At 43.4% G+C, this 27,248-nt stretch overlaps 1 protein-coding gene across 1 annotated transcript in view; it reads right to left on the minus strand.

The window, feature by feature from the left end:
- Positions 1–1,636: 1,636 nt before the first annotated feature.
- The window catches only part of LOC141053040 (uncharacterized), a 69,253-nt gene continuing 43,641 nt past the window's right edge, over positions 1,637–27,248 (minus strand). The window contains exon 8 of the mRNA XM_073550372.1: positions 1,637–7,207. Coding sequence (XP_073406473.1) covers positions 6,183–7,207 — 1,025 coding nt within the window. The 3' untranslated portion in view covers positions 1,637–6,182. The remainder of the gene's footprint in view (positions 7,208–27,248) is intronic.

Below are 27,248 nucleotides of genomic sequence, written 5' to 3' on the forward strand. Positions count from 1 at the left end.
GGCGCGTCGACGTTGAGCGGGGGAGCCATTTGAATAGTTCAGGGTGCCAACCTCCGCGGCTAGGTAGGGCCGACATTCAATCTGGTAATAGGGTAATTAATTTCCTTTACACTACTTGGAAGCAAGGCTGCCCCCTAGTCAGTATCTTAAGGGGGCTTTACACATAGCGATATCGCTAGCAGTATCGCTAAAGCGTCACCGATTTTGTGACGCAGCAGCGATATTGCTAGCGATATCGCTACATGTGATACTTACCTCCGACCGGCTCCCCCGTTGGCTATCGCTGATTGCGCGAGATTGTCCACGTCCATTTCTTGTTGGCCGCTTCGTGCTGGGCTTCCTGCTGCCGCCAATGAGCGACGCGTGGGCGCGGGCGGGAGGACGTCATCATCACCGCGTCTGAAAGATAAGTAACGACCGCTGCTGCGTCGCTGTGAGATCTGCCTGTTTGGCAGCTCACTAGCGACCATTTAGCGATGCACCAGCGATCCTGACCGGGTCGTATCTTTGTCGGGATCGCTGGTGCATCGCTAAATGTAAAGGGGGCTTTATCCCCATCTCTCTTTTTTGTCTGAACTATTACAAGAAGCGTTTCTATTTTGATTTGATATTGGCTATAGTTTTGGGGATAGGTAACATTCGAGTATATCTTTATTTTATTTATCAGTTTTTCAGATTATTTAATGAGAAACTAGGAAAGGTAATATTTTATGTAGTGTATATTCTATAACATAACTGAAAACTACACTTTTACATATGGATATTTGGTGAATTTTATAGTTTAAATTAGGTTTTAGCGTTAAATGTATATATTTTTTTCATCTTTTAGGCTGTGTGCACACGATGCAGATTTGCAGCGGTTCCGCAGCGGATTTTACAGCGCAGAAACTTTGCATTTCTGCATTGTGATGTACAGTAGTCTTAAAATCAATGTAAAAAAAAAAGGCTGTGCAGATGCTGCGGATTTTTCCGCACGGTTTTCCCGCGGTACAAAATCCGCAGCATGTTACTTCTTTTGTGCAGTTTTCCATCTCCCCTGTCACCAAATCCGCAGGGGGAAAACCGCGATGGAAAACCGCACAAAAAACGCATGAAAAATGGAAGAAATCCGCAGGAAAAATGCAGGTCATTTGACCTGCGGATTTCTTCTATTCTGCGCGGAAAAATCCGCAGGGCCAAAAAGTACGTCTGCACTCAGCCTTAGAAACATTTTTTTTTGCACATCACAATCTATCCTCATCAACATTCAAATAACTCTAAGATGAAAACGTTGTGGAGTTCTGGAAATCACAGGCTGGATAGATATGTTACTTAGCTTCAAATAATGAAAAAAATGGGAACAAAATTTTCAAAACATCTCGATTTCTTCAATGTGAATAAATAGCACCCCTTGCACAAGTCCCCGTGCTTACAGCCTTGTCTGCTATGAATGAGGTTGTGGAGGACACAACACAGGACCCGTTCCTCCCACGTCACCAATGTGACATAACTACACAGGCACAGCTCTTCGGCGCCCCCTTGGTCTCTCAGGTCAGTAAGGGAACTGCACCTAGAGCAAATGGCCGCCGGGGAGGATGTCCTGTTACCCACTGGGTATTCTAAGATTCGTGATCAGAGTAAAAGCATCAGCCCAAGATTAATTTTATAGTTTAATTGCCTTAAGGGCGCACTAGATAATTACAGAAATATACAGAAAGCTATACAATGGAATTACAGTGGATTTGCAGTCAGAGTAAAATATAACAATAAGGGTACAAGACTTAGAGATATTAAGCTGGAGGTCAATTTACCAGATTGTAGGGTGCATGTGGGTGTCGGGAGCTTTGCAGTCCACAGGTACAAGAATCTTAGTTGCCGGACAGACCCCCAAAGCACGGGCCGCTGCTCCCCTTGGCAGGTCTGTCCCCAGTTCCTTCTTAGATCACCATCGTCTGGTTCTTCTGTGTCTCTGCCATGGGCTGCTAGTTCTTAAACACGCTAGGTTCCTCCCCCTGTGTCAGAGGGTGGGCTAATAATCTCCACCCTTTAGCTCTGCAGAACTTATTCCCAATATCTAAGAAAGGGTGTAACTTTCAACAGCATGATCGGATCAGGACATGAGAGGTACCAGTGAATGCGGTTTGTTTTGCCTGTCATGTGGAGAGCAAACATGGCCCCATTGGTTCACTGTGGAGGGCCAATCTATGTATCTCAGGCCCCAGAACCCTCACCGACTCAGGAGTCACACTGCCAGATGTGCAATTTCCTCACTCGGATATTTTTCATGAGTGAATATCTCGCAAGATGAGCTCGTAATCCATGATCCTAGGATGGAGTCGGGGCGGCTGGGAGAGACAATGGATGTGTATTTCTGTGTCTAGCTGACATGTATATTCTAATTGAAGCCCTCAGGCATCTTCCTGCCCCATGCTGGCGTGGCTCCTTACCTAAGCTTTGAAGTTCTGTTTTGGGCCTTATCTCATTATCATACTAAAAGGCCTTGCTATTCAGCATTGGAACACTAAATCCTGCTTTCTTCAATATGCTTACAGGCCCTGGGGTGGTAGGAGCAGTTAACTCCTTCATCACAGAGGTTATTAATGATTGAGGAGTATTCTGTTTTGCTGAATGCACTTACGCAAGTCATAAAGATCCACTGCTGGCAGCTCCAATTGCAATTGCCGACCAATGACTTCTTCCCAGATGAGTGATATGGGAGACAAGTCCAGACACGCTGCAGGTCATGGTAGACAATGAGGCTGGTCACAGAATCATGACCACCATGCAGTCTGGAAATTCATGTGTGAAAATTGCTCCTGGAAAGCTTTTGAGTGATAGCCATACCACTGGTTGTACAACCAAATTAATGTTAAGCCTACCTGTTGACGCACCTGGAATGAAGACTAGAGAGGACTTCCTCTGATATATGGATTTCAGTTCTGGGCACCAGTTCTTAAGACTGCCCTGGAGTTATAAAAAGTAGAAAGAAGAGCGACAAAACCGATAAAGGTCATGGAGGATCTTAATTAAAATATATAAGAATTAGATTGTCTTGATGAGAGACAAGTAAGGGGTGACATAACTAACTTGTACAAAAACATAGCCCATAAAAATGTGGTAAAAAGCGGTTACATGTTAAATCTCCCCAAAAAGACAAGGAGGCATACCAACTGTCTGGAGTAAAAAAAAAATAAAAAAAAGCTTCAATCTCCAGAGGAGACAAGCCTTCTTTACCATGAGAATTAATAATCTGTGAAATAGTTTACCTCAGGCTTAAATATTTTTTTAGAACAAAACATCAAATTCTCCATGTACAGTGCCTTAAAATAGTATTCATACCCTATAACATTTTCCACATTTTTTCATGTTACACTTAAATTAATTTTATGTGATACACGAACATTAAGTATCAAGTATTTGTAAAGTAAATAATACATGGTTTTTTATATATTTTAAAAATATAAATCAGAAAATCGTGATGTGCATTTGTACTTAGTATTAGTTTATCACATAAAATCTCATTTACCATCACACATTTACCATATTTTACGAACTATGAGACACACTTTTTTCCAAATTTTTTTTTTTTTTTTAGAAAAGTGAGGGGGGTGCTTCTTATGGTCCAGATGTGGCTTTTAAGGGGGAGGAGAGGGGGGAGTTGGAGCAGCGGCGGCAGAGGAGGTCACAGGAGGCATTAGTCAGCGAGTGAAGCAACAAGTGTGCTCACCATTAAAGACGATGAATATTCACTGCTCCCCATGCACATAGTCCTGCCCATCTCTCGGCACCGGCTTCAGTGCAAGAAGTGGACGAGATTGTGTGTGCGGAGCAGTAAATATTCATTCTCTTTAATGGCGGGCAAATGTGTTAGCCGCAGCTGCCAGCTCCTGTAGCAGCTGTGTAATCACAAGTGAATGCTAAAAAGGAAAATGTTTACTTCTCACCACGTCTATAGTCCCTCCCACCTATATGCACTGAAGCCAGCGCTGAGAGGTGGGCGGACTATTACAGTGGAGAGCAGTGAATATTCATTTGCTTTAATAGCGGGTACACTTGTTAGCCACAGCCACTGGCTTCCTGTGTTCACTATTAAAGAAAAGGAATATTCACTGCTTCCCCACTCCCATAGTCCGAGGCATGGGAAGCAGTAAATATTTCAGGAGCTGATGTTGACTTGTGGGGGCGCATGGCAGGGACACCAGAATATGAGAAATGGTTAAAATAACAAAAAAATGCAGTGCTTGCATACCTCAAATAATGCTAAGAAAACAAGTTCAGAATCATGTAGAAACAACAATACATTGGTATTAACTTGGTTTTAACTCAGAAAGAGTTGAGAAATCAATATTTTGTGGAATAACCATGATTGTTAATCACAGCTCTCATGCGTCTTGGCATGCTTGCCACCAGTCTTTCACACTGCTTTTGGGTGACCTTATGCCACTCCTGGTACAAAAACTTAAGCAGTTCTTCTTTGTTTGATGGCTTGTGACTATCCATCTTCCTCTTGATTACATTCCAGAGGTTTTCGATAGGGTTCAGCTCCGGAGATTGGGATGGCCATGACGGAGATTTGATGTGGTGCTCCATTCACACATTGATTGACCTAGTTGTGTGGCATGGCGCATTGTCCTGTTGGAAAAAACAGTCCTCAGAGTTGGGGAACATTGCCTGAGCAGAAGGAATCAACTGTTTTTCCAGGATAGCCTTGTATGCGGCTTGATTCATACATCCTTCGCAAAGATTATCCTGCCCAATTCCAGCCTTGCTGAAGCATCCCCAGATCATCACCGATCCTCCACCAAATATCACAGTGGGTGCAAGACACTGTGGCTTGTATGCTTCTTCAGGTCTTCATCTATTAGATGACCAGGTGTTGGGCAAAGCTGAAAATTAGACTCATCAGAGATTACCTTACTCCAGTCCTCTATGGCCCAATCCTTATGGTCTCTGGCAAACTTCAGCCTGGCTCTCCTTTGCTCCTCATTGATGAAAGGCTTTTCTCTAGCTTTACATGACTTGAGCCCTGCCTCTAAGGGCCTGTTATGAACTGTTCTTGCTGTGCACTTCACCCCAGCTGTCATTTGCCATTCCTTTTGTAGGTCACTTGATGTCATCCTGCGGTTGCTGAGTGACATTCGAATAAGATGATGGTCATCCCAGTCAGTGGAGAGTTGTTGTTGCCCTCTGCCGGTCTATAGCTTTGTTGTTCCCAATATCTGCTGCTTGAACTTGTTGTAATGGACTGCCGTCTTAAAAATTTTAAGGATGGAGGCAACATGACACTCACTGTATCCCTATGCTAGTAAAGCCAGAATTGAGCCCTTATTTTCCTCACTCAAGACTTTTCTTTTCAACTCCTTCGGCATGGTTCAAAGTTATTTTTTCATTCCTATTACTTTTGGGATATTACTAGCACTTGTTTTGCCATCCACCGTTTCCTATTGCAGGAGGATTGTCAACACCACAGCAGGGTTTTTTATACTTTTCTTTGTTAAATAAGATTTGGTTCTGGTGATCACCTAATCAGAAGCGTATTAAGTAGAATGAGGCGTCCTCTGGTTGGAATTCAACTGACACTGGAATGGAATGGCTGTCAGACATGTAGAGGAGCTGATTTTTATAAAATTGCGCAGTGGTCTCTTAATTTTTGCAAGAGCTGTTTATCAGGATGTGGCGCCATATATATCAGGATGGGGATCATATATACTAGGCTGGGGGACATTAGTACAGAATTGGGGGCCATTATCTCTATTAAAGTGTCAGAAGTAGATCCCCTCCCCTAACGTAACAGTGCACCATGACTATATTTTTTGCTTCAAATTTTTTACTCCTCTAACACCTAGGTGTATCTTATTGTCTGAAAACTCCAGTAAGTTTGTGGATGTAATGAAATGTGAAAGACTTCAGAGTATCATTATTTTTTTCAAGGCTCTGTAAATACAGTATATCAAATTCTAGAATGACAAGTTTCAGAGTGAAAATCTGTTGTTTTAGGGCAAATTGATTTTTGAATTATGATTTTGCCTATGGAGATTTCCTTCATGCAATTGAACCCAAATTGAATTTTAGGAAACTCATTCATCTCCATTTCCTTATTATCATTTAGTGCAGAAAATTAACATTTTTTTTTCTCTTGTAGATGCTTGAGTTTGTTTTTTTGCAGTTTACCAATTAATAAATGGTTTAAACAAATAAAATTGTTACTCTATTGTATGAATTATTTGATGTTGAAGAAGATGGGATTTCTGGGTAAAATATTTTCCACATTCAGAACATGAGAATGGATTCACACCTGAATGGCTTTTCTGATGAGTAACAAGACTTGATTTTGCTGTAAAACATTTCCCACATTCTGAACACGAAAAAGGTTTTTCCCTTTTGTGACTTATCTGATGTCTAACAAATGTTGATTTAACCATAAAACATTTCCCACAGTCTGAGCATGTGAATGGCTTCTCTCCTGTGTGAATTCTTTGATGTGTAAGAAGATATGAATTATGGTTAAAACATTCGCCACATTCTGTACAAGAAAATGGCTTCTCCCCAGTGTGAATTCTTAGATGTCTAACAAGATGACATTTCTCTGTAAAATGTTTTCCACATTCTGAACATGAAAATGGTTTCTCACCTGTGTGAATTCTTTGATGTGTAAGAAGATACGATTTACGATTAAAACATTTCCCACATTCTACACATGAAAATGGTTTCTCCCCTGTGTGAATCATTTGATGTGTAATAAAATATGATTTACGGTTAAAACATTTCCCACATTCTGAACATGAAAATGGCTTCTCTCCTGTGTGAATTCTTTGATGTGTAAGAAAATATGATTTATGATTAAAACATTTCCCACATTCTGAACAAGAATAAGGCTTCTCCCCAGTATGAATTCTCACATGTTTAAGTAAATCTGCTTTCCACTTAAAACCTTTCCCACATTCTGAACATAAAAAGGGCTTATCTTCTGTATGAATTATTTTATGCTGAAGGAGATGTGATTTGTAGGTAAAATATTTTCCACATTCTGAACATGAAAATGGTTTCTCCCCAGTGTGAGATTTCTGATGTCTAACAAGATCTGATTTAATGCTAAAACATTTCCCACATTCAGAACATGAAAATGGCTTCTCCCCTGTGTGAGTTCTCTGATGTATAGCTAAAATTGATTTATACTTGAATGCTTTCCCACATTCTGAACATGAAAATGTTTTCTTCCCTGTATGAGCTTTTTGATGTTCAGCATCCTTTTTGTTAGTTGTCTTTTGCTTATCAGTCTGTGGTGACTCTATGGATAGGATCTGTTGAAAAGGATAAGAAGATAGATCTTTTCTGTGAATGGCTAAAAATACATCTGGGATAATGGCGTGCTCTTCATAATTAGTATCTGGTGTGATATCACGATCATCTCCTTTAAAACTTGAAAACATCAGATGTGCTTCGGAGCTTCTGGTACAGTCATCTGTCAGGAATAAAACTGATTTTATAATTTTTCAATAGCCGTGCCTTGAATAAATAGTATTATTTCTAATAAAATATATAATATAAATAATGTAACATTTCTGTGTAAATATTTCTAAACACATATTTCTGTATAATGCTGTAAAACTCAAACATTTCTTACATATATACTAATATACTAACTAATAATACATATACTGCGCGATGTAACCAATATGTATGTGCCTCTGTTGGAAACAGAAGATGGAACTGAAAACTCTAGGAAGGCATGTCACATCTGTGATGCATTTATGCTAATTTTCTATTGGTCTGCATTGTCCGCCCTTTGTCACAAAAGTTATTCCTTTACACAAGCTTTTGACGCATTGATCCGCCCCTTTCATCGTGATTAGTGTGTAGCTTACATGGTGGGCGTTGCTGTGTTTGGAGTCTAAGTGAGTGCACATTTCCTAAACATGCCATAGGAGGTGTTCATATTCTACACGTGTGTCTAATAAGTAATCACCATTTTCTATTGGATGATTCCCATTTAAACACGCTGCAACTTTATACCAGAAGTCGCAACACTTCACCATCTCCCTTGTGGTTTGTACCTCTGGTGCTGAATGGGTATATAATACTACTTTTGCTATCATATAGTCTTCTATTGATGTGTGTATATATATATATATATATATATATATATATATGTACTCTGTATATCTATATTATAACCACTTATACTACTACCTTGAGTTTATTATATTTATTATCGAAGTTCCTTTGATGTACCCTTCTGGCTCCACTTTTTCGATTGGTACAGCAAAGTTTCCACTATGGTTCTACTTTTGCTAGGGTGATTTCTGTCATTTGCTCATTACCTTTCGTGATCTATTTTTTCTGTTTACAAATTTTATTGTGTGTTTTAATATATTAATAATAAAGAGTTGGTGATTTTATTGACTTGCACTTGTACTATTTTTGTTAAGTCTAGGGAGGCAGTAAGACATGTCAACATGTGCAACCCTTGCATTTACACGGCAAATCTATCAGTAAATTCCATGTAATAAACTGTGTGAATAAGTATAAAAAAAATTAAACGCAAAATTACAGCAGCCACTATGGCAGAAGAATCTGTGACTTCTCTGCATTTAGTGATTACTACTCACATGGGCAGTTATCTGTAGGAATCTCCTCTTTACACCGCTCATCACCCCTCACATATGTCTCTGTAGTATTAATATGGGTCAGATCTTCACCCTGAAACAAATATTGTAAAAGTCAAAGACAGATGGAGAAGTCACATCTATGATCAGCTCTAATCCTGCCATCTCCACCGTTCTCATTACACAAGTATAAAACATATAATACTGGTGGATAAAACCAGACTGAGCACAAGACCTTCACAGCCGTCTACACATCACAGGGGAGATCTCATGACACCTCCTCTGCATCTACCTGATCATCCTGAGGAACATTGAGATTTTCTTCTTTACAGTCCTGTGGAAGAAGAGGACGGGGACATCTCTCTGGTGTTGTCCTCTTACTGGATAGATCTGGAGGAAACACATACAGGGACTGAATTCATTCTTTACATACAGATAATTATAGGCCGTGTGTATTTAGTCCTGTCTATTACCTGGTGATGTGAGGGGCTGGGGAAACTCCATCATGACGTCCTTGTACAGATCTTTATGTCCTTCTAAATACTCCCACTCTTCCATGGAGAAATAGACGGTGACATCATGATATCTTATAGGAACCTGACACATACAATGATACCGTCATCCCCCTGATCCCTTAATAGCGTTACTCTATAATGTCCCAGCATTCAGGAGTGTCACCTCTCCAGTCAGCAGCTGAATCATCGTGTAGGTGAGTTCTAGGATCTTCTGGTCATTGATGTCCTCATGTATTAGGGGGTGAGGTGGAGGCCCCATGATTGGGCTCAGGGGTTTTCCCCATCCCTCAGACACAGGGTCCTGACAGCGCTCACTAGAGGTCTTCTTCACTACTGTGTAATCCTGGTTATGGAGAGACACATTAATAAATCTCACTACAGACATTTCCAGAGTCATCACCTCTCCAGTTCTGTCCATCTGTTATTCCCATAGATAAGAATGATGTAATGTGACGTCATCAGAATCTCTCACCTCTCCAGTAAGATGGAAGAGGATCTCCAGGATGAGGTGTAATATCCTCTCCACCATCTTGTCCCTGTCCCTATCCATCCTTGGTGGGTCAATCAGGACAGTTATCTTATATAGAAGATCTCCACTCAGAGGATCTGATTTTGTAGGTACCTAAATGAGAAGATAATTAGCTTTAAAAATGAAAAAGAATCCCTAGAAATGATACAATTACAGGTAGTAGACAGCTATGGCTGTATAACTATTGGTACAGACAGAAATTAGTAAATACAGATGAATGAATCTTAACCAATTTTAATTCGCCAGCCTCCCAGAGGCTTTTTCAAAAAATCAATTTGTGAAAAAACAAAAGTCCTGCAAAGCCATCAGGTCCCCTGAAAAGATCAGCATGACAATCTGATGCCTCGTAGGACTGCATCCAATCACTTCCAAGCTTTTCAAACCAAATACAGCCTTAGTAGCGTGACCACAAGATATATAGCTATGGGTAAATGATTGGTAACTCATGAAATCCACCGCACTATTTAATTATACCCTGCACTGACAGACTTTGTATGTTTTTTTAAAATGCTAAATTGGTCCAAACATTTTCTCTTTTGTGGGGCCGATGCCTGCCAGTCCGGTGTTTATATACAGGCTATAACACGAGGATGGGCCAAAATCTATCCATACTTTTGAACAGCAACAAGTTTGTTGTTTTTAAAATCAGGAAGCAATGGCTTGTTAACAAACCATCCAAAATTACCCATTTTTGGGGGAGTAACCTTTTTATTCTGTTTGTAGAGTGAAGAAGAAAAGGCATTTTAAGTAAATTATTCATTTTTGGGGAGCAGATTCATCATCATCATCATCATAATAATAATAATAGTTCATTTTTATTTCTATAGCACCAACATATTCCGAGGCACTTTACATTTTAGAGGTAACATGTACACACAATAAAATCATTACAGAATAACACATAAATCAACAGATACTAAAAGGAGTGAAGGCCCTGCTGCTTGCAAGTTAAATCTATGAGCAAATAGGGGAGACACAAAAAGTGGTGGTAAAAAATGTTGGACTGTACGGCCTAGCCATCAATAAAATAAATAGGCGCATTCACATAATGCTGTATAAACAGGTCACCAGCTAGTATGAGTACAAGTACAGCCATAGAGGGCTATTAAGTGCATGGAAGGTGTGTGAACAGATGCCACTAGAGTTCAGATTTTGAAAAAAAATTTGTAAGGGCAAAAGAAGGATAGTTAGATCAAAGAGATGAGGCGATAGACCAGTGTAAAGAAATTAATTTTTAGGCCACACTTAAAACTGTGGGAATTGTGAATTAATTGAATTGTCCTGGTAGTATACGCCAAAGAATTGGTGCAGCACATGAGACGTCTTGGTTGGAGGGAGTGGGAAGTTTGGATTATTGAGGATGTTAACCTTAGGTCATTATCAGAGCGGAGTAGCAAATAGTAACTTGGCACTCAACTTGAATGATCCTTTTTGAAAGAAAATTTTATTATGTGCAGTCTCAGAAACGTTTCGGCCCACAACAGGCCTTCGTCGTCATACAAGCGGTGGATACCGCGTTTTGATCTACACACCCCAAAACCGACCTCCACAAGCTTTAGGGGATACCACTACATTGATTACACCGCTTATCTTGTGCTCCCTCTCAGCTACAGTCCTGGATGGACCTCTGGTTCAAGAGCACTTAGTTTTTCATATCAAACGCCTGTCTTCCATGGCCAAGCATCTCACAATGTGCATCATCCTAATTTGAATCCAAGGAGTTAGATACCGCACTAAAATCAATATATATTGAGTCTGGCTAGTTTACCAGCCCATATGCAAATAGTATCAAGTGAGTGCACACCTGCACCAACCTTGATAGCAGGAATCAATATATACGAAATTTTGGACCTGCATTTAGTCACCATACTGTGACATCAGTCGGACCGACGAAGGCCTGTTGTGGGCCAAAACGTTTCTGAGACTGCACATAATAAAATTTTCTTTCAAAAAGGATCATTCAAGTTGAGTGCCAAGTTACTATTTGCTATTCATTTGGGTCTGGGTAACCTACTTGTGCACCCTGCGGTAGTGCCACGCTATACTTATCACATTATCAGAACGGAGGGCATGGGTAGGGTGGTAGACAGAGATGTGGTAGGATATGTAGGTGGCTGCTGAACCATGGAGCGCTTTGTGGGTGAAAGTGATAAGTTCATATTGAACTCTGTAATGGATAGGCAACCAGTGCAACAACTGGCAAAGGATAGAGGCATCTTTGTATCGGTTGGAAAGGAATATCATCCTAACTGCTGCCTTGAGGACAGATTGGAGAAGGGAAAGTCTACCAAGAGGGAGACCTATTTGTAGAAAGTTGCAATAGTCCAGACGACAATGAAAAAGAGCAACAGTAAGAGTTTTTTCTGAGTCAAAGGTAAGAAAAGATCGAACTGTTTTTGAGATGTTAGTGATGAACATGTAATTGGATGTGGGGAAAGAAGGAAAAATCTGAGTTAATTATGACCCCAAGACAGTGGGCATGATGCTGAGGAGTAATGGTAGAACCACACATGGAAATGACAATATCAGGGATAGGTAGGTTAGTGCAGGGAAAAAACACAAAGAGTTCATTTTTTGACAAATTCAGTTTTAGGCCGGTTTCACACATCCATTTATTTCCAGTACCGGAAAAACCGGTACCAGAGATATCCGTGATGGTGTGTAGCGAATGTAATACTTGCGACACACGTGTGGCAACCGTATGCCACTTCAGTACCACACGGACGGCCACCGGGGAAGAAGCGCTACAGTAAGCACTGTTCCCCGGTGGCGGGTGCTGAAGACGACTCTTATCATTTTCACCTGCTCTGCCGGCAATCGGCGCAAGCAAGGAAGAATGATGAAAGTTATATTAAAGTCCGAACGATGACAGCAGGTGGGGGCTTTTGGGACAATTACTCCCATCATCAGACTCTTGCTGCCGCAAATAACAGTGACAGCAGGAGCGGATGTTTGGGGTTTTCCTCAGCCGCCGCCTGCGATATTCCGAAGTACATTTAAATGAATGAAAAACATGAAGTGGGTTCTCCCCTATTTTCTTGAACCATCCAGCGGTGACATCACCACTGGCATTTTCCCGCAGTTCAGTCTGGCATCGATGATGTCACCGCTGGTAAATGATGTTGCGCTCTTAGCAGCTCATTTGCCAGGGAACAGCGCTTACTGTAGCGCTTCTTCCCCTGTGCCGATGCGTGTCACACGGAGTACACTAATGTGTGTTCTTTGTGTGCACGTGTGCGGGATGTTTTGGCGTCTGTGCTGACGGTACAAAACTGACCTGTCAGTGTGTTTTGCCCACGAACATACGGTCCGTGGAAACACACTGACATGACTCCGGGTACATGTCAAAACTGTCACCACATGTACCGGAGACACGGATGTGTGAAAGAGGCCTTAGATAGAGGGAGGACATAATGTTAGAGACAGCGGAAAGACAATCACTGGTATTTTGTAGTAATGCAGGTGCGATGTCAGGAGATGATGTGTATAATTGGGTGGCTTCAGCATATAGAGGGGGGAAAATAAGTATTTGATACACTGCCGATTTTGTACAAGTTTTCCCAACTACAAAAAAAGGAGAGGTCTGTCATTTTTATCACAGCTTCACGTCAACTGTGAGAGACAGAATCTTAAAAAAAATCCAGAAAAATCACATTGTATGCTTTTTACATAATTAATTTGCATTTTACTGCATGATATAAGTATTTGATACAACAGAAAAACAGAACTTAATATTTGGTACAGAAACCTTATAAGGGGCAGTTTATAAGGAGTGGAAGAGGAAATCCAGGATTGATTCTTGAGGAACCCCGACAGTAAGGGGAAAAAGAGAGGAAGAGGAGCCAGCAAAAGATACAGTAAAGGAGCGGTCAGAGAGGCAAGAGTAGAGTTCGGTATCTTTGAGGCCAATAGCATGGGGCATAGTGAGAAGATGGTGATCCGGGAGAATCAAAAGGGAGTAGTGGCCATTCAATTTAGCTGTTAGTGGATCATTAGAGACTTTAGTAAGGGCAGTTTCAGTAAAATGTGTTTTATTCCACTTTTTGTTCAGCGATATGATGATAAAGCATTGTTTATTGCATCGTTATTTTTTTTTACGGTCCACTCAAGGGGTTAACTAATTTTTTTTTGTTTTGTGATTTTTAAAAAAAATATATTTTTTCCACTTTTTTATTTAGTCCCACTATGGGACTTTGACTTGCAGGACTCTGATCACAGTTAGAAGGCATAGCAAGGCAAAAGCTTACATCAGATAAATGGTTAACTGCAGATTTCAGCCAGCAAGTAAATTCAGCTCCTGCGCAGGCATACTTCTTTGCCCTGTTGAGGGCACAACAAAGTACTGCAGTGTGCAGGTGCCGGGAAAGGTCAGAGAAGCCCAGCGTCTGTGCACTGCAGTACTTTGCTCTGCCCTCAACAGGGCAGAGAAGCATACCTGCGCAGGAGCGCGATGCCAAGTAGCAATGAAGCAAGCAGGAGGGCGGCAAGATGGGAGGCGCCAGACCTGGACCTGCGACACCCCACCGGGGGTGAGTGTAATAAAACTTGCTTTTCTTTACTTGCAGGTCGGATCGGGGGCTTATCTACAGCATTATAGAATGCTCTGAAAGGCAGTGGCTGCATCTTATAGCGGCCAAAACAGGTGACAGGTTCCCTTTAAATGTCTCTGTCAGAGATTGACAGCGGGATTTAACAGATTAACAGCCATGGGCGGAGATCTGATCCTCTGTGGCTGTTAAAGGCACATGATGGCTGATTGATTCAGCCATCATCTGTCAGGAGGGATGCAGGCTTGGCGTGCAAGTCCGCATCAAAGTCAGAGAGCCGGTATATGTTGTGAAGGGGTTAAAAGGTGATGGTGTCAAAGGAGTACACTGGGTAACTTGAAAAACCCACTATGGACTACAGCAAAGCTCGGCTCCGGAGTAGGGACAGGTGAATAATAACAAATATGTATATAACATATAAAGGCACGTCTATAAAGCCAATATAACATATATAAAATGTATTGACAGCTATAGGGAATCCTGTGGGAAAAAGAGAAACCTGCAGCAGGAGATCCCTGACATCAGCTCAGTTGTTCTTGTACATAACGAAGTCTGTGAGGTAAAAAGAAATGAACGACGACCCTTATAATAAGAGATATGCACCCCAGAACATGACCACTGGAAAGTGCAGCTCGTCCTGCAAAAACAATGGCATTGCTTAGTATCGAAGGGGTTAATGTTAATACCCCTCAGTAATGGGGAATCTCCAGCACCTACCTCCACCTGCAGAGCCGCACTCCACATATATGGCTGCTCTGTGCGCACAGGACCTGGGATGAGGTCACAGGAGGGGAGGAGTCAGGAGTCACATGATCAGGGGCCTCAGTGTATGCAGGACTCTGCTGTGCTGGGTGTCATGGTGCTGGATGAGGGGAAGTTTCTGTGTGGGGTCAGGAGGGGTTTACAGGGGGGATGTAGCAGAGCCGTGTGTGTACGAGGTGTACGGAGCAGAGCCGCGTGTGTACGAGGTGTACGGAGCGGAGCCGCGTGTGTACGAGGTGTACGGAGCGGAGCCGCGTGTACGAGGTGTACAGAGCAGAGCCGCGTGTGTACGAGGCGGAGCCGCGTGTGTACGAGGTGTACAGAGCGGAGCCGCGTGTGTACGAGGTGTACGGAGCGGAGCTGTGTGTGTACGAGGTGTACGGAGCGGAGCCACGTGTGTACGAGGTGTACGGAGCGGAGCCACGTGTGTACGAGGTGTACGGAGCGGAGCCGCGTGTGTACGAGGTGTACGGAGCAGAGCCGCGTGTGTACGAGGTGTACAGAGTGGAGCCGTGTGTGTACGAGGTGTACGGAGCGGAGCCGCGTGTGTATGGAGCAGAGCCGTGTGTGTACGAGGTGTACGGAGCAGAGCCGTGTGTGTACATGGTGTACGGAGCGGAGCCGCCTGTGTATGAGGTGTACGGAGCGGAGCCGCCTGTGTACGAGGTGTACGGAGCGGAGCCGCGTGTGTACGAGGTGTACGGAGCGGAGCCGCGTGTGTACGAGGTGTACGGAGCGGAGCCGCGTGTGTACGAGGTGTACGGAGAGGAGCCGCGTGTGTACGAGGTGTACGGAGCGGAGCCGTGTGTGTACGAGGTGTACGGAGCGGAGCCGCGTGTGTACGAGGTGTACGGAGCGGAGCCGTGTGAGTACGTGGTGTACGGAGAGGAGCCGTGTGTGTACGAGGTGTACGGAGCGGAGCCGCATGTGTATGGAGCAGAGCCGTGTGTGTACGAGGTGTACGGAGCAGAGCCGTGTGTGTACGTGGTGTACGGAGCGGAGCCGCGTGTGTACGAGGTGTACGGAGTGGAGCCGCGTGTGTACGAGGTGTACAGAGTGGAGCCGTGTGTGTACGAGGTATACGTAGCGGAGCCGCGTGTGTACGAGGTGTACGTAGCGGAGCCGTGTGTGTACGAGGTGTACGGAGCGGAGCCGTGTGTGTACGAGGTGTACGGAGCGGAGCCGCGTGTGTACGAGGTGTACGGAGCGGAGCCGTGTGTGTACGAGGTGTACGGAGCGGAGCCGCGTGTGTACGAGGTGTACGGAGCAGAGCCGCGTGTGTACGAGGTGTAGGGAGCGGAGCCGTGTGTTTACGAGGTGTACGGAGCAGAGCCGTGTGTGTACGAGGTGTACAGAGCGGAGCCGTGTGTACGAGGTGTACGGAGCAGAGCCGCGTGTGTACGAGGTGTACGGAGCAGAGCCACATGTGTACGAGGTGTACGGAGCCATGTGTGTACGGGGTGTACGGAGCAGAGCAGTGTGTGTACGGAGTGTACGGAGCGGAGCCGTGTGTATACGAGGTGTACGGAGGGGAGCCATGTGTGTACGAGGTGTATGGAGCGGAGCCCCGTGTGTATGAGGTGTACGGAGCGGAGCCATGTGTGTACGAGGTGTACGGAGTGGAGCCGCATGTGTACGAGGTGTACGGAGCGAAGCCGCACATTATCTATGAGTGTGAGCGTGACACACACCCCTATGTGAGTTTCACGATGGCTTCCTCAGGGGGCCAAGATGGTGTAAGTGTCCCCTATGTCCTTCTTAAATACCCTTCAAATTGGGTCCAAATTACCACAATTTATAAGTTGGACTCAATTTAGAAGAGTATTTATGAATGACATACGGGACACTTACACCATCTTGGCCCCCTGAGGAAGCCATTGTGAAACGCACATAGGGGCGTGTCTCTCGCTCACACTCATAGATATGGGTAAAAACTTATAGTGATAGGATTTGCTTCTCTGCCATTGGGATGTAATTGATTCAAATGGTCACTGACCTCATATAATGTAATGTTTTCATTTCCTGGCCTATCCAGCAGTTTCCATATTGAGACACCCATCACTTGGGTGTCCCAATATGGCGGTCGGTGAACTTCCGCCGCTTGGACTTCTAGAATCCGGACACATCTGGACGGAACAGGATGTGAAGACATTACAAGGTAAGTATATATTAGATATGTAGATATTTTATATATACATACATATGACATAGGTGGATCGATAGATGCACAAATAGATACAGTAGATGTTTCATAGCTATGAGATATAGATAGACTGTGTGATATATAGACATATTTAATATTGTAAGGTGATCACAAGGGAGATATGTGTCATCCAGTTTATAAAACTTGGTGATATGAAACCAGATTAATGCTCCAGTGTCACAGATGCTGACTTAAATTAACTTTAGCAAGGCTGGTTTTTTTGTGAACACTAAAGAGATGGGCGGGACGACTGTTCACCATATCTCCACCTCAGGGCGTGGTCTATAGAGATAGATATAGACATACATAGATTGATAAATAGATAGCTAGATAGATATGAGATACATAGATAGATGATAGATACATGAGATACATCAATAATAGAGACATACATAGATGAGAGATACATTAAATATAGATTGAGACATAGATGATAGATCAATATAAAATACATATATAATACATAGATGCAGGGATAGATAGATATAGATTATAGAATAAAATGCTTTTGTCCTTATTTGGATACAATGTAAATTAAAGCACCTTTGTCATAAATTTTTCCATGTTAATAAAATGTTACCTTTACCTGCTTTGCTTTCATTTTAACGCGGGGAGGGGCGAGTGCACATAGGAAAGAGCACACACAGGGGGGAGACAGCTCAAACGAGAGAACAGGTGAGGTAAGAAGACAGCACAGTGGTAGAGAGAGCAGACAAGGGGGAGAGCACATGGAGTAGACAGGTCAATGAAGAGGTGACAGAGGAGAAGACAGCTGATGGGGAGAGAGAAAGCGCACAGGGGTGAGAGACAGAGCACAGGGGGGAGACAGCTCAAACGGGACAGCACATGAGTGGAGAACACAGCACAGGAAGGAGACAGCAGACAAGGGGGATAGCACATGGGGTAGACAGGTCAAAGAAGAGGTGACAGAGGAGAAGACAGCTGATGGGGAGAGAGAAAGCGCACAGGGGTGAGAGACAGAGCACAGGGGGGAAACAGCTCAAACGGGACAGCGCATGAGTGGAGAACACAGCACAGGAAGGAGAGAGACAGCAGACAAGGGGGATAGCACATGGGGTAGACAGGTCAAAGAAGAGGTGACAGAGGAGAAGACAGCTGATGGGGAGAGAGAAAGCGCACAGGGGTGAGAGACAGAGCACAGGGGGGAAACAGCTCAAACGGGACAGCGCATGAGTGGAGAACACAGCACAGGAAGGAGAGAGACAGCAGACAAGGGGGATAGCACATGGGGTAGACAGGTCAAAGAAGAGAGCACAGATGGCAGACGTCAGCATATGGGGAAAGAGAGAGTGGAGAGGTGGGTGAGCACATGGGGGGGAGAGATTCTCAACGCTGCAAAGCCTGCCCCCATCGTGACATTACCGCCCTCCCGATGCGATAGCATCAGGCCTCCATCTAGTATCGAATATTTTGGTTCAATTTCTCGTCCTGTATCTGTGTGTGTGGGGTGGCACTAGATTTTGGTGCACGCTTTTTTGACAGGATTTAAACATCTCTGTACTGACATAACTGTTTGTGATATACAGTATGCTTTAAGAAGCCAGAAGAAAAATAATCCTTAAAAATTAACTTTTAATTGAATCACTAGAAAACCTATAAAGGTACAATTACCAATTCTGAAAACCGATGGAGATACACTTACATATATCACCCCAAGACCGTCGGTCACATACAGGAAGGGTAAGTCAATCAAAGATCGTGTGGTAGGTAGCCACCTGGAACCTCAGAGGAGAGAAGGTACATGGCTACAGAATAGAGGAATTGGCACATATAGATGTGGACACTGTAGCTTTTGTAAGTTTTTATGTCCATCGAAAACTTTCTGTAGTGCCCACACTAAAAGGTTATATCAAATGAGAGACTTTGCGAACTGTAAAACGACAGGGGTGGTCTATCTGTGTACCTGTTCGTGTCCCTTTGACTACGTGGGAAAAACTAAGCGTGAATTACGCGTACGTATAGGTGAACACTTGGGGGACATCAGACACGAGAGGGATACTGCCCTTGTGCGTCATATTAATCTAGTACACGGGGGGAGATGAGAAACAGATCAGTTTTCGCGTTATTGAGAGAGTTCAGCCCGCAGTGAGACAGGGGGGTTGGGACAGGAAGATCCTGCTGGATCTTCTGGCTTGAATCACAAAGCCCGAATGGCCTGAATGAACAGCTAAATTTTACTATTCATCTATAATTAATGGGTTTCTGCATTTTTCCAGCATACTTATATTGCTCTTTTTGAGCATTTTAGGACAATTTTGTCGTGATATTTTTTCTGTTGTTATATATCAATTTTGTTATTTATTGGACATAAAAAATGTGGCTACTTCAAATTTAGGGGGCTTAAATCGAGAACTGAGTATTATATCTAAAATCTGTATTATATTACTGAATTTGTTATCTAACATTTTTTTGATTAATTAGTCCCATCTGGGATCATTCACATTTGCTGTCTTCTGTGTGCGTTTTGTGTGACGTAATTTAGTCACTCATAGCCTGTGGGAATGGGCCTTATCTGAGCGGCATCACTATACTGGGGTATGAGCATAAACTATTGTGTTATTAGGAAGTGTACACCCGGAATTATTTAGTATTAGAAGCGTCTGTGTGTCTTGTATACACCTGAGCTTAAGATAGATTATATGTGGAATCTCTTTATACATGAGAAGCGCAGAGTACTGGGTGGATCAATACCTTTAGATTATGTGTCTACCAGCTGGACATGGTGATGCTCAGCGCCCTTCCCTTATGCTTAGAGTCACCTTACATAGAAGTGGCTTCAGCGCGCAGTATTATGTGAATGTAATCCACGGAGACACATGGCTGTGTGTGAGACTACATAATACTCAGTGCCCCGCCTCCTTATTACTTTATTCCGGTTGGTGGAACGCAGTTTGAGTGGCAGATGGACATCACATTGGATTACTGCACATCTACGCTGAATCTTTAAATGACGGCGGTCTGAGCGCCCGGAGTTAGCCGCACACTGCATTGCCACTACGGCCGGGGATATTGGGTCCCCATTTCCTAACCCCTGATGAACCCTTATTAACGCAGAGGGGGAAACGCGTCGGGTTTCTTGGCCAATAAGTATACGCTGCACATATTGCTGTTGATATACCTCATGTGGCATTTTTTGTAATGAACAATGTTAACTCCTCAATACCCACGACTGGTGAACTGATGAGCATTGCTGTGCCATTTTACACTTGAACCTTTATGGTCTCTCGCACCATTATGAGGAATGTTGTTAGCTTTATCTGTTTATCTAACATATGGGTTTCCCAAAAAGGACAATTGTATTATGCTATTTCTTTCCTGCCACATGGGGAACCAGGGCTTGTGTCTGCATTGATGGCTGAGAAGTAGGCACTGCACATTCTGCTTTAGACAGAGCTTCATGTGGTATTTTTTTCAATGAACAACGTTAACCCTTTGAAAAGTGGATCTCTCTGATCTATGAACCCCTCAATACGGCTGTGTTATTTTTTTACATGAATTTTCACGATCTCCAGCATTTCTAGGGGAAATACAATTCGGCTTTATAATTTGCTGACTGTTTTGGAAAGGGTCATTGCATTGTGCTATTTTTTGCTTACCACAAAAAAATTTAAAAACTAAGAAGTTCTGAGGGGATGTGATTTTATAACCTCATGAAGGATTGCTTCGTATTGCTGCTACACTATAGGTTATATCGTTATTATATGAATGCTGGATGAGGTGGACTGAACCTCATTAAACCCTGTGCATGTGCAAACAGCTGCTTGACAGACACTAATTGGCTGCTATTATTGTGCAGTGTCTACAGTATTATTTGTGCTGGTCCTAAACTGTGGACTATTATCTGTATTTTTTGTACACTGTTGACTTTAGATATTTATCTCTCTGTTGACGTTTTTCTTGTACATTCCCTATATTAGGGTTTATTATTGCAGGCTAGCAATTTTTGACTACGAGATAAGTCCTATTTTTGACCTGCAGAAAACCCAGTTTTTGAAATATTTTCATGTAAAAGACCTTTTAGACTACGAGATAAGTTTGCAGTGTGCTTATTACGAGATAAGTTTACAGCACTAAAGCACTTTTTTGAACGAGACTAATTGTCTCCTCACTTTTTTCCAATTTTCGGTATTGTGGGTGTGAGTGTGTGATTTTTTTGTGTCCCCAATTTTTGTATACATAGGGAGGTCTAGGACGTTATTAGGGACGCCGACATTGAGAGGGGGCGCCATATCGTCTACAACTAGGGTGCCAACCTCCGCGGTCAGGAAGGGCCTTATTAGGGCGTACTAGGGCAATGTAGCTTTTTTGCCCCTTATTCTGTGAATTTAGTAGAACGTTCAAGTTTGACTTATATGCTTGACCCCCTGTGTATCTTGGTAATTGTACCTTTATAGGTTTTTTAGTAATTCAATTAAAAGTTAATTTTTAAGGATTATTTTTCTTCTGGTTTCTTATCTAATATATAAAGCTCAAAGTGTGTATGTATGTGTGTATGTATGTGTATGTGTGTATGTCCGGGATAGGCATCCGCACCGTCGCAGCTACAGCCACAAAATTTGGCACAGTCACACGTCTGGACCCCGAGAGCGTCCTAAGCTATGTTGTGAGGCGAAATTTTAACCCCGCGCGTTCCAATTCACCAAACAATTTTGCCCCGTCTACATACTGGGGAAAAAGTGTGTGCGCGTCAAGCCCCGCCCCTCATTATGATGTCATAATGCCCCTATTTGCATACTGGGGAAGCAGTGTGTGCATATCAAGCCCCACCCCTTATTATGATGTCACAATGGTTGCCATGGCGACGCTGATGTCATCATAGGTTGCAAGCCCTGCCGCCGCTCATTATGATGTCATAATGGTTGACTATGAGATGGAGGATGTGTGATGGGTATATGGGCACTGGACTATGGGATGGAGGATATGTATGACGGGTATATGGGCACGGGACTATGGTATGGAGGATATGCATGATGGGTATATGGGCACGGGACTATGGTATGGAGGATATGTATGACGGGTATATGGGCACGGGACTATGGGATGGAAGATATGTATGACGGGTATATGGGCACGGGACTATGGTATGGAGGATATGCATGATGGGTATATGGGCACGGGACTATGGTATGGAGGATATGTATGACGGGTATATGGGCACGGGACTATGGGATGGAGGATTATTATAATTTGTTATAACTAACAACAGTTAGTTACTATGCACGGGCAGCGCCGGGCTCTTCAGCTAGTCTAATATATAAAGCTCAAAGTGTGTATGTATGTGTGTATGTATGTATGTGTGTGTATGTCCGGGATAGGCATCCGCACCGTCGCAGCTACAGCCACAAAATTTGGCACAGTCATGGAGGATATGTATGACGGGTATATGGGCACGGGACTATGGGATGGCGGATATGTATATGGGCACGGGACTATGGGATGGAGGATGTGTGATGGGTATATGGGCACTGGACTATGGGATAGAGGATATGTATGATGGGTATATGGGCACGGGACTATGAGATGGCGGATATGTATGATGGTATATGGGCACGGGACTATGGGATGGAGGATATGTATGATGGGTATATGGGCATGGGACTATGAGATGAAGGATGTGTGATGGGTATATGGGCACTCGACTATGGGATGGCGAATATGTATGATGGGTATGGGACTATGGGATGGAGAATATGTATGATGGGTATATGGGCATGGGACTATGGGATGGAGAATATGTATGATGGGTATATGGGCATGGGACTATGGGATGGAGGATGTGTGATGGGTATATGGGCACTCGACTATGGGATGGAGGATATGTATGATGGGTATATGGGCACGGGCCTATGGGATCGTGGATATGTATGATGGGTATATGGGCACGGGACTATGGGATGGAGGATAATTATAATTTTCTACAACTAACCACAGTTAGTTACTATGCCCGGGCAGTGCCGGGCTCTTCAGCTAGTAGACTATATAATCCTTTGTACCTAGTTTTGGAGGTTTTTGTGATATATGCTTGCAATGTTTTTATATACTTGATTTGGGATTAAAGATTATATTTTTTTTTATTTTTTTTCTCTTATGTGGTTTTTGTGCTCCAAGGCCAATGTTTTCACAAGAATGCTAGTGGCCTGATGGAGGTCATTTTGCAGGGCTCTGGCACTGTTCCGCCTTACACAAAGGAGGTAGCGGTCCTGCTGCTGGGTTGTTGCCCTTCTATGGCCCACTCCATGTCTCCTTGTTTACTTGCCAGGCCCCTGGTATCTGGACACTGTGCTGACAGACAGAGCTACCCTTCTTGCCACAGCTCGCATTGATGTGCCACCCTGGATGAGCTGTACTACCTGAGCAATTTCTGTGGGTTGTAGATACTGCCTCATGCTACTGTACTGTACCTCTATAGGTGAGAGCAATGACAAAATGCAAAAGTGACCATATCAAAAGCCAAAAAGGATGGGAACAGAGAAATGGTCTGTGGTCACCACCTGCAGAACCACTCCTTTATAGAGGTTGTCTTGCTAACTGCCTATCATTTCTCCCTGTTGTCTGTTCCATTTGCACAACAGCAGGAGAAATTGATTCACAATCAGTGTTACTTCATAACTGGACAGGTTGATTTCACAGAATGATTGACTTGGAGTTACATTGTGTTGTTGAAGTGTTCTCTTTATTTTTTTCAACATTAACATATATATCTATCTATACATACACACATACATTGGGGAAATTTAGTATTTGATACAATGCCGATTTTGCAAGTTTTCCCTCCTAAAAAGAATGGAGAGGTCTGTAATTTTTATCGTAGGTTTACTTCAACTGTAAGAGACAGGATCTTTAAAAAAAATCCAGAAAATCACATTATGATTTTTACATAACTAATTTGCTTTTTATTGCGTGAAATAAGTATTTGATATAATAGAAAAACAGGACTTAATATTTGATCCAGAAACCTTTGTTTGCAATTACAGAGGTCAGATGTTTCCTGTAGTTCTTGACAAAGTTTGCACAGACTGCAACAGGGATTTTGGCCCACTCCTCTAAAGCAATCTTCTCCAGATCTTTCTGGTTTCGGGGAAGTTGCTGGGCAACATTGAATTTCAGCTCCCTCCAAAGATTTTCTATTTGGTTGAGGTCTGCAGACTGGCTACGCCACTTCAGGACTTTGAAATACTTCTTATGGAGCCATTCCTCAGTTGTCCAGGCTGCATGTTTCGGTTCACTGTCATGCTGGGAGACTCAGCCACAACTCGTCTTCAATGCTCTTACTGAGGGACGAGGTGGTTGGCCAAAACCTAGCTATACATAACCCCGTCCATCCTACCTTCAATACGGTGCAGTTGTCCTGTCTCCTTTGCAAAAAAGCACCCCCAAAATATGATGTTTCCCCACCATGCTTCATGGTTGGGATGGTGGTCTTGAGGTTGTACTCATCCTTCTTCTTTCACCAAACATGGCGAGTGGAGTTGATACCAAAAAGGTTTATTTTGGTCTCATTTGACTTCATGTCCTCCTCTGTATCATCCAGATTGTAATTGGTGAACTTCAAAAGGGCATGGTCATATGCATGCGTGGGCAAGGGGACCTTACATGTCTTGCAGGATTTTAATCCATGATGGTGTAGTGTGTTACTAACGTTATTGTTTGACACTGTGGTCCCAGTTCTCTTCAGGTCATTGACCAGGTCCTCGCATGTAGTTCTGGGATCATTCCTGACCTTTCTCAGAATCATCCTTACCCCATGAGGGAAAATCTTGCTTGGAGCCCCAGACTGAGAAAGATTGACAGTCATCTTGTTTTTTCCATTTTCTAATAATTGCACCAACAGTTGTTGCCTTCTCACCAAGCTGCTTGCCTATTGTACTGTAGCCCATCCCAGCCTTGTGCAGGTCTACAATTTTGTCCCTGGTGTCCTTAGACTGCTTTTTTGTCCTGGCCATGGTTGGGGTGTAATTGATTGAGTGTGTGAACAGGTGTCTTTTATACAGGTAACGAGTTCAAACAGATGCAATTAATGCAGGTAATGAGTGCAGAGCAGGAGAGCTTCTTAAAAAAAACTAACAGGTCTGTGAGAGCGAGAATTCTTGCTGGCTGGTAGGTGATCAAATACATGCAATAAAATGCAATTTAATTATGTAAAAATCATATAATGTGAGTGTCTGTATTTTTTGTAAGATTCTGTCTCTCACAGGTGAAGTGTACCTATAATAAAAAATTACAGACCTCTTTGTAAGTGTGCAAAATCAGCAGTGTATCAAATTCTTATTTTCCCCACTGTATATGTTAGGCATCGGGTTCCTGCCACTGCACAGCAGGAATCCAGAGCCTTGCACCCAAGCGGTCTGCCATTCTTCTTCGGCCGCAGTGGAGCCTGCTCAGCAGATTCGTCGGTCCCGGCTCTCTGCCCAGGCCAACTCTGTGGGTTTGCTTGCTGCTGCCACCTCTGGCACAGCTATGACAATGCATGCTGCTCAGCAGCGAGATTCTCCAGGGACTAAGTCCTCATGTCGGGCCACTGAGCATGCCCGTGGAGTGATCTCCCATTGGAGATCGAGGGTCACGTGCTCAGGTCATGCTCATGTTCGGATTGGCCCATCCAAGAAGCCAGGAAGGTCCCGGATGCCCGTGGCTATAAAAGGTTCGCATGGCCACTCGCCCACGCGCTAGTATAGACTGAAATAGTTTGGAGTGTATGATGATGGATGCATGTTTCTGGTGACTGACTCATTATGAAACCCCTTCCCTCTGATAATACAAATGTGGTTAGGGTTTAGAGTCCGAGTCAGTGCCTGTCAGTGGCTAGTCTACAGGCCACCGTGCATACCAGCCATCTGCACACTAGCGTCCGAAGGTGTCGCACACTGCAGGGCACTATCGAACCGCGGCAAGTGACAGCCACGCCGGTGCAATGCCTTGCGCAACCTGTGCGCTTACCTGGCCCAACCCAGGGCAATTAGTGGCGTCCACCTGAGTGGCACTGTGCACACTTGCACACGTGATTTAACCCTTGCTGGCATCGCAGTCGTGGTGCCGAGGGCTAGCGGTCTAGAGGGACTTCAGTCCTGCGGTCTAAGGGCTGAGTTCTGTGACTATACGCTAGCGCTCACACTGCCGAGCTCTGTGAGCAATAACAGGCTACAGCATTTATTATTTGGTGGTTGTGCTGCTCTGAGAGATAAGAGTCCACCTCTGCACACATTGGGTGAGGTTAACCCCGTGTGTCCTGTTATTATACCGCCATATACAGTCATATGTTAAAGTTTGGGCACCCCTATTAATGTTAACCTTTTTTCTTTATAACAATTTTAGTACAATAAACCTCATTTGAATCCAGAAATATAACTGAGTCCATCAGTTATTAGATATGTGAAACTGAAATAGCTGTTGCAAAAACCAAAATTGTTATAAAGAAAAAAGGTTAACATTAATAGGGATGCCCAAACTTTAACATATGACTGTAGCGTCCGCCATTACCGAGCAGCAGTTAGCACCTCTGCACGGTGGACCCCAGGCTGCGAACGCACCTAAATACTATCTTTATTATTTGGTGCGTTCCGCCAGCCCGTAACAGTATATATTATTGAGGCTGCACAGAGCTGAATCAATTCATTTTGTAGTACTTTACAGTGGGGCTGGTCGCATTAGCACCGGTCCTCATTGTAAACTATTTAACCCCTTCTGATGGATTACAGCGTGGGACATGACTGAACGGCGGAGAGGTAAGGATATTGGTGATTTTTTATGTTATTTTTGTTGCAGGTCATGGTTTTATTTTGGATTACCAGACTAATAAAATTTTGTCAAAAACTTGGTGTATTTATTTCATTAAATGACTTTTTAATTAATGTCTGTGTGTGGTTTTTAACCCTTTCTTAGTATAGGGTTAATAATGGATCGGTGTCTTATTGACACCTCTCCATTATTAATCGGCATAATGTCACCTTATGATCGAATGGTGACATTAACCCTTTGTTATAATAACCCATTCACCACCGCTACAGGGCAATGGGAATAGAGGATAAGTGCCAGGAGCAGCCCCGACGCGCGTTTCGCGTGGGCTTCCTCGGGGCTGCTCCCCTTAGT

The sequence above is a fragment of the Dendrobates tinctorius genome, unplaced genomic scaffold (genome assembly GCF_039654945.1).
Source record: "Dendrobates tinctorius isolate UK_male_01 unplaced genomic scaffold, ASM3965494v1 ptg000164l, whole genome shotgun sequence".
Lineage (NCBI taxonomy): Eukaryota > Metazoa > Chordata > Amphibia > Anura > Dendrobatidae > Dendrobates > Dendrobates tinctorius.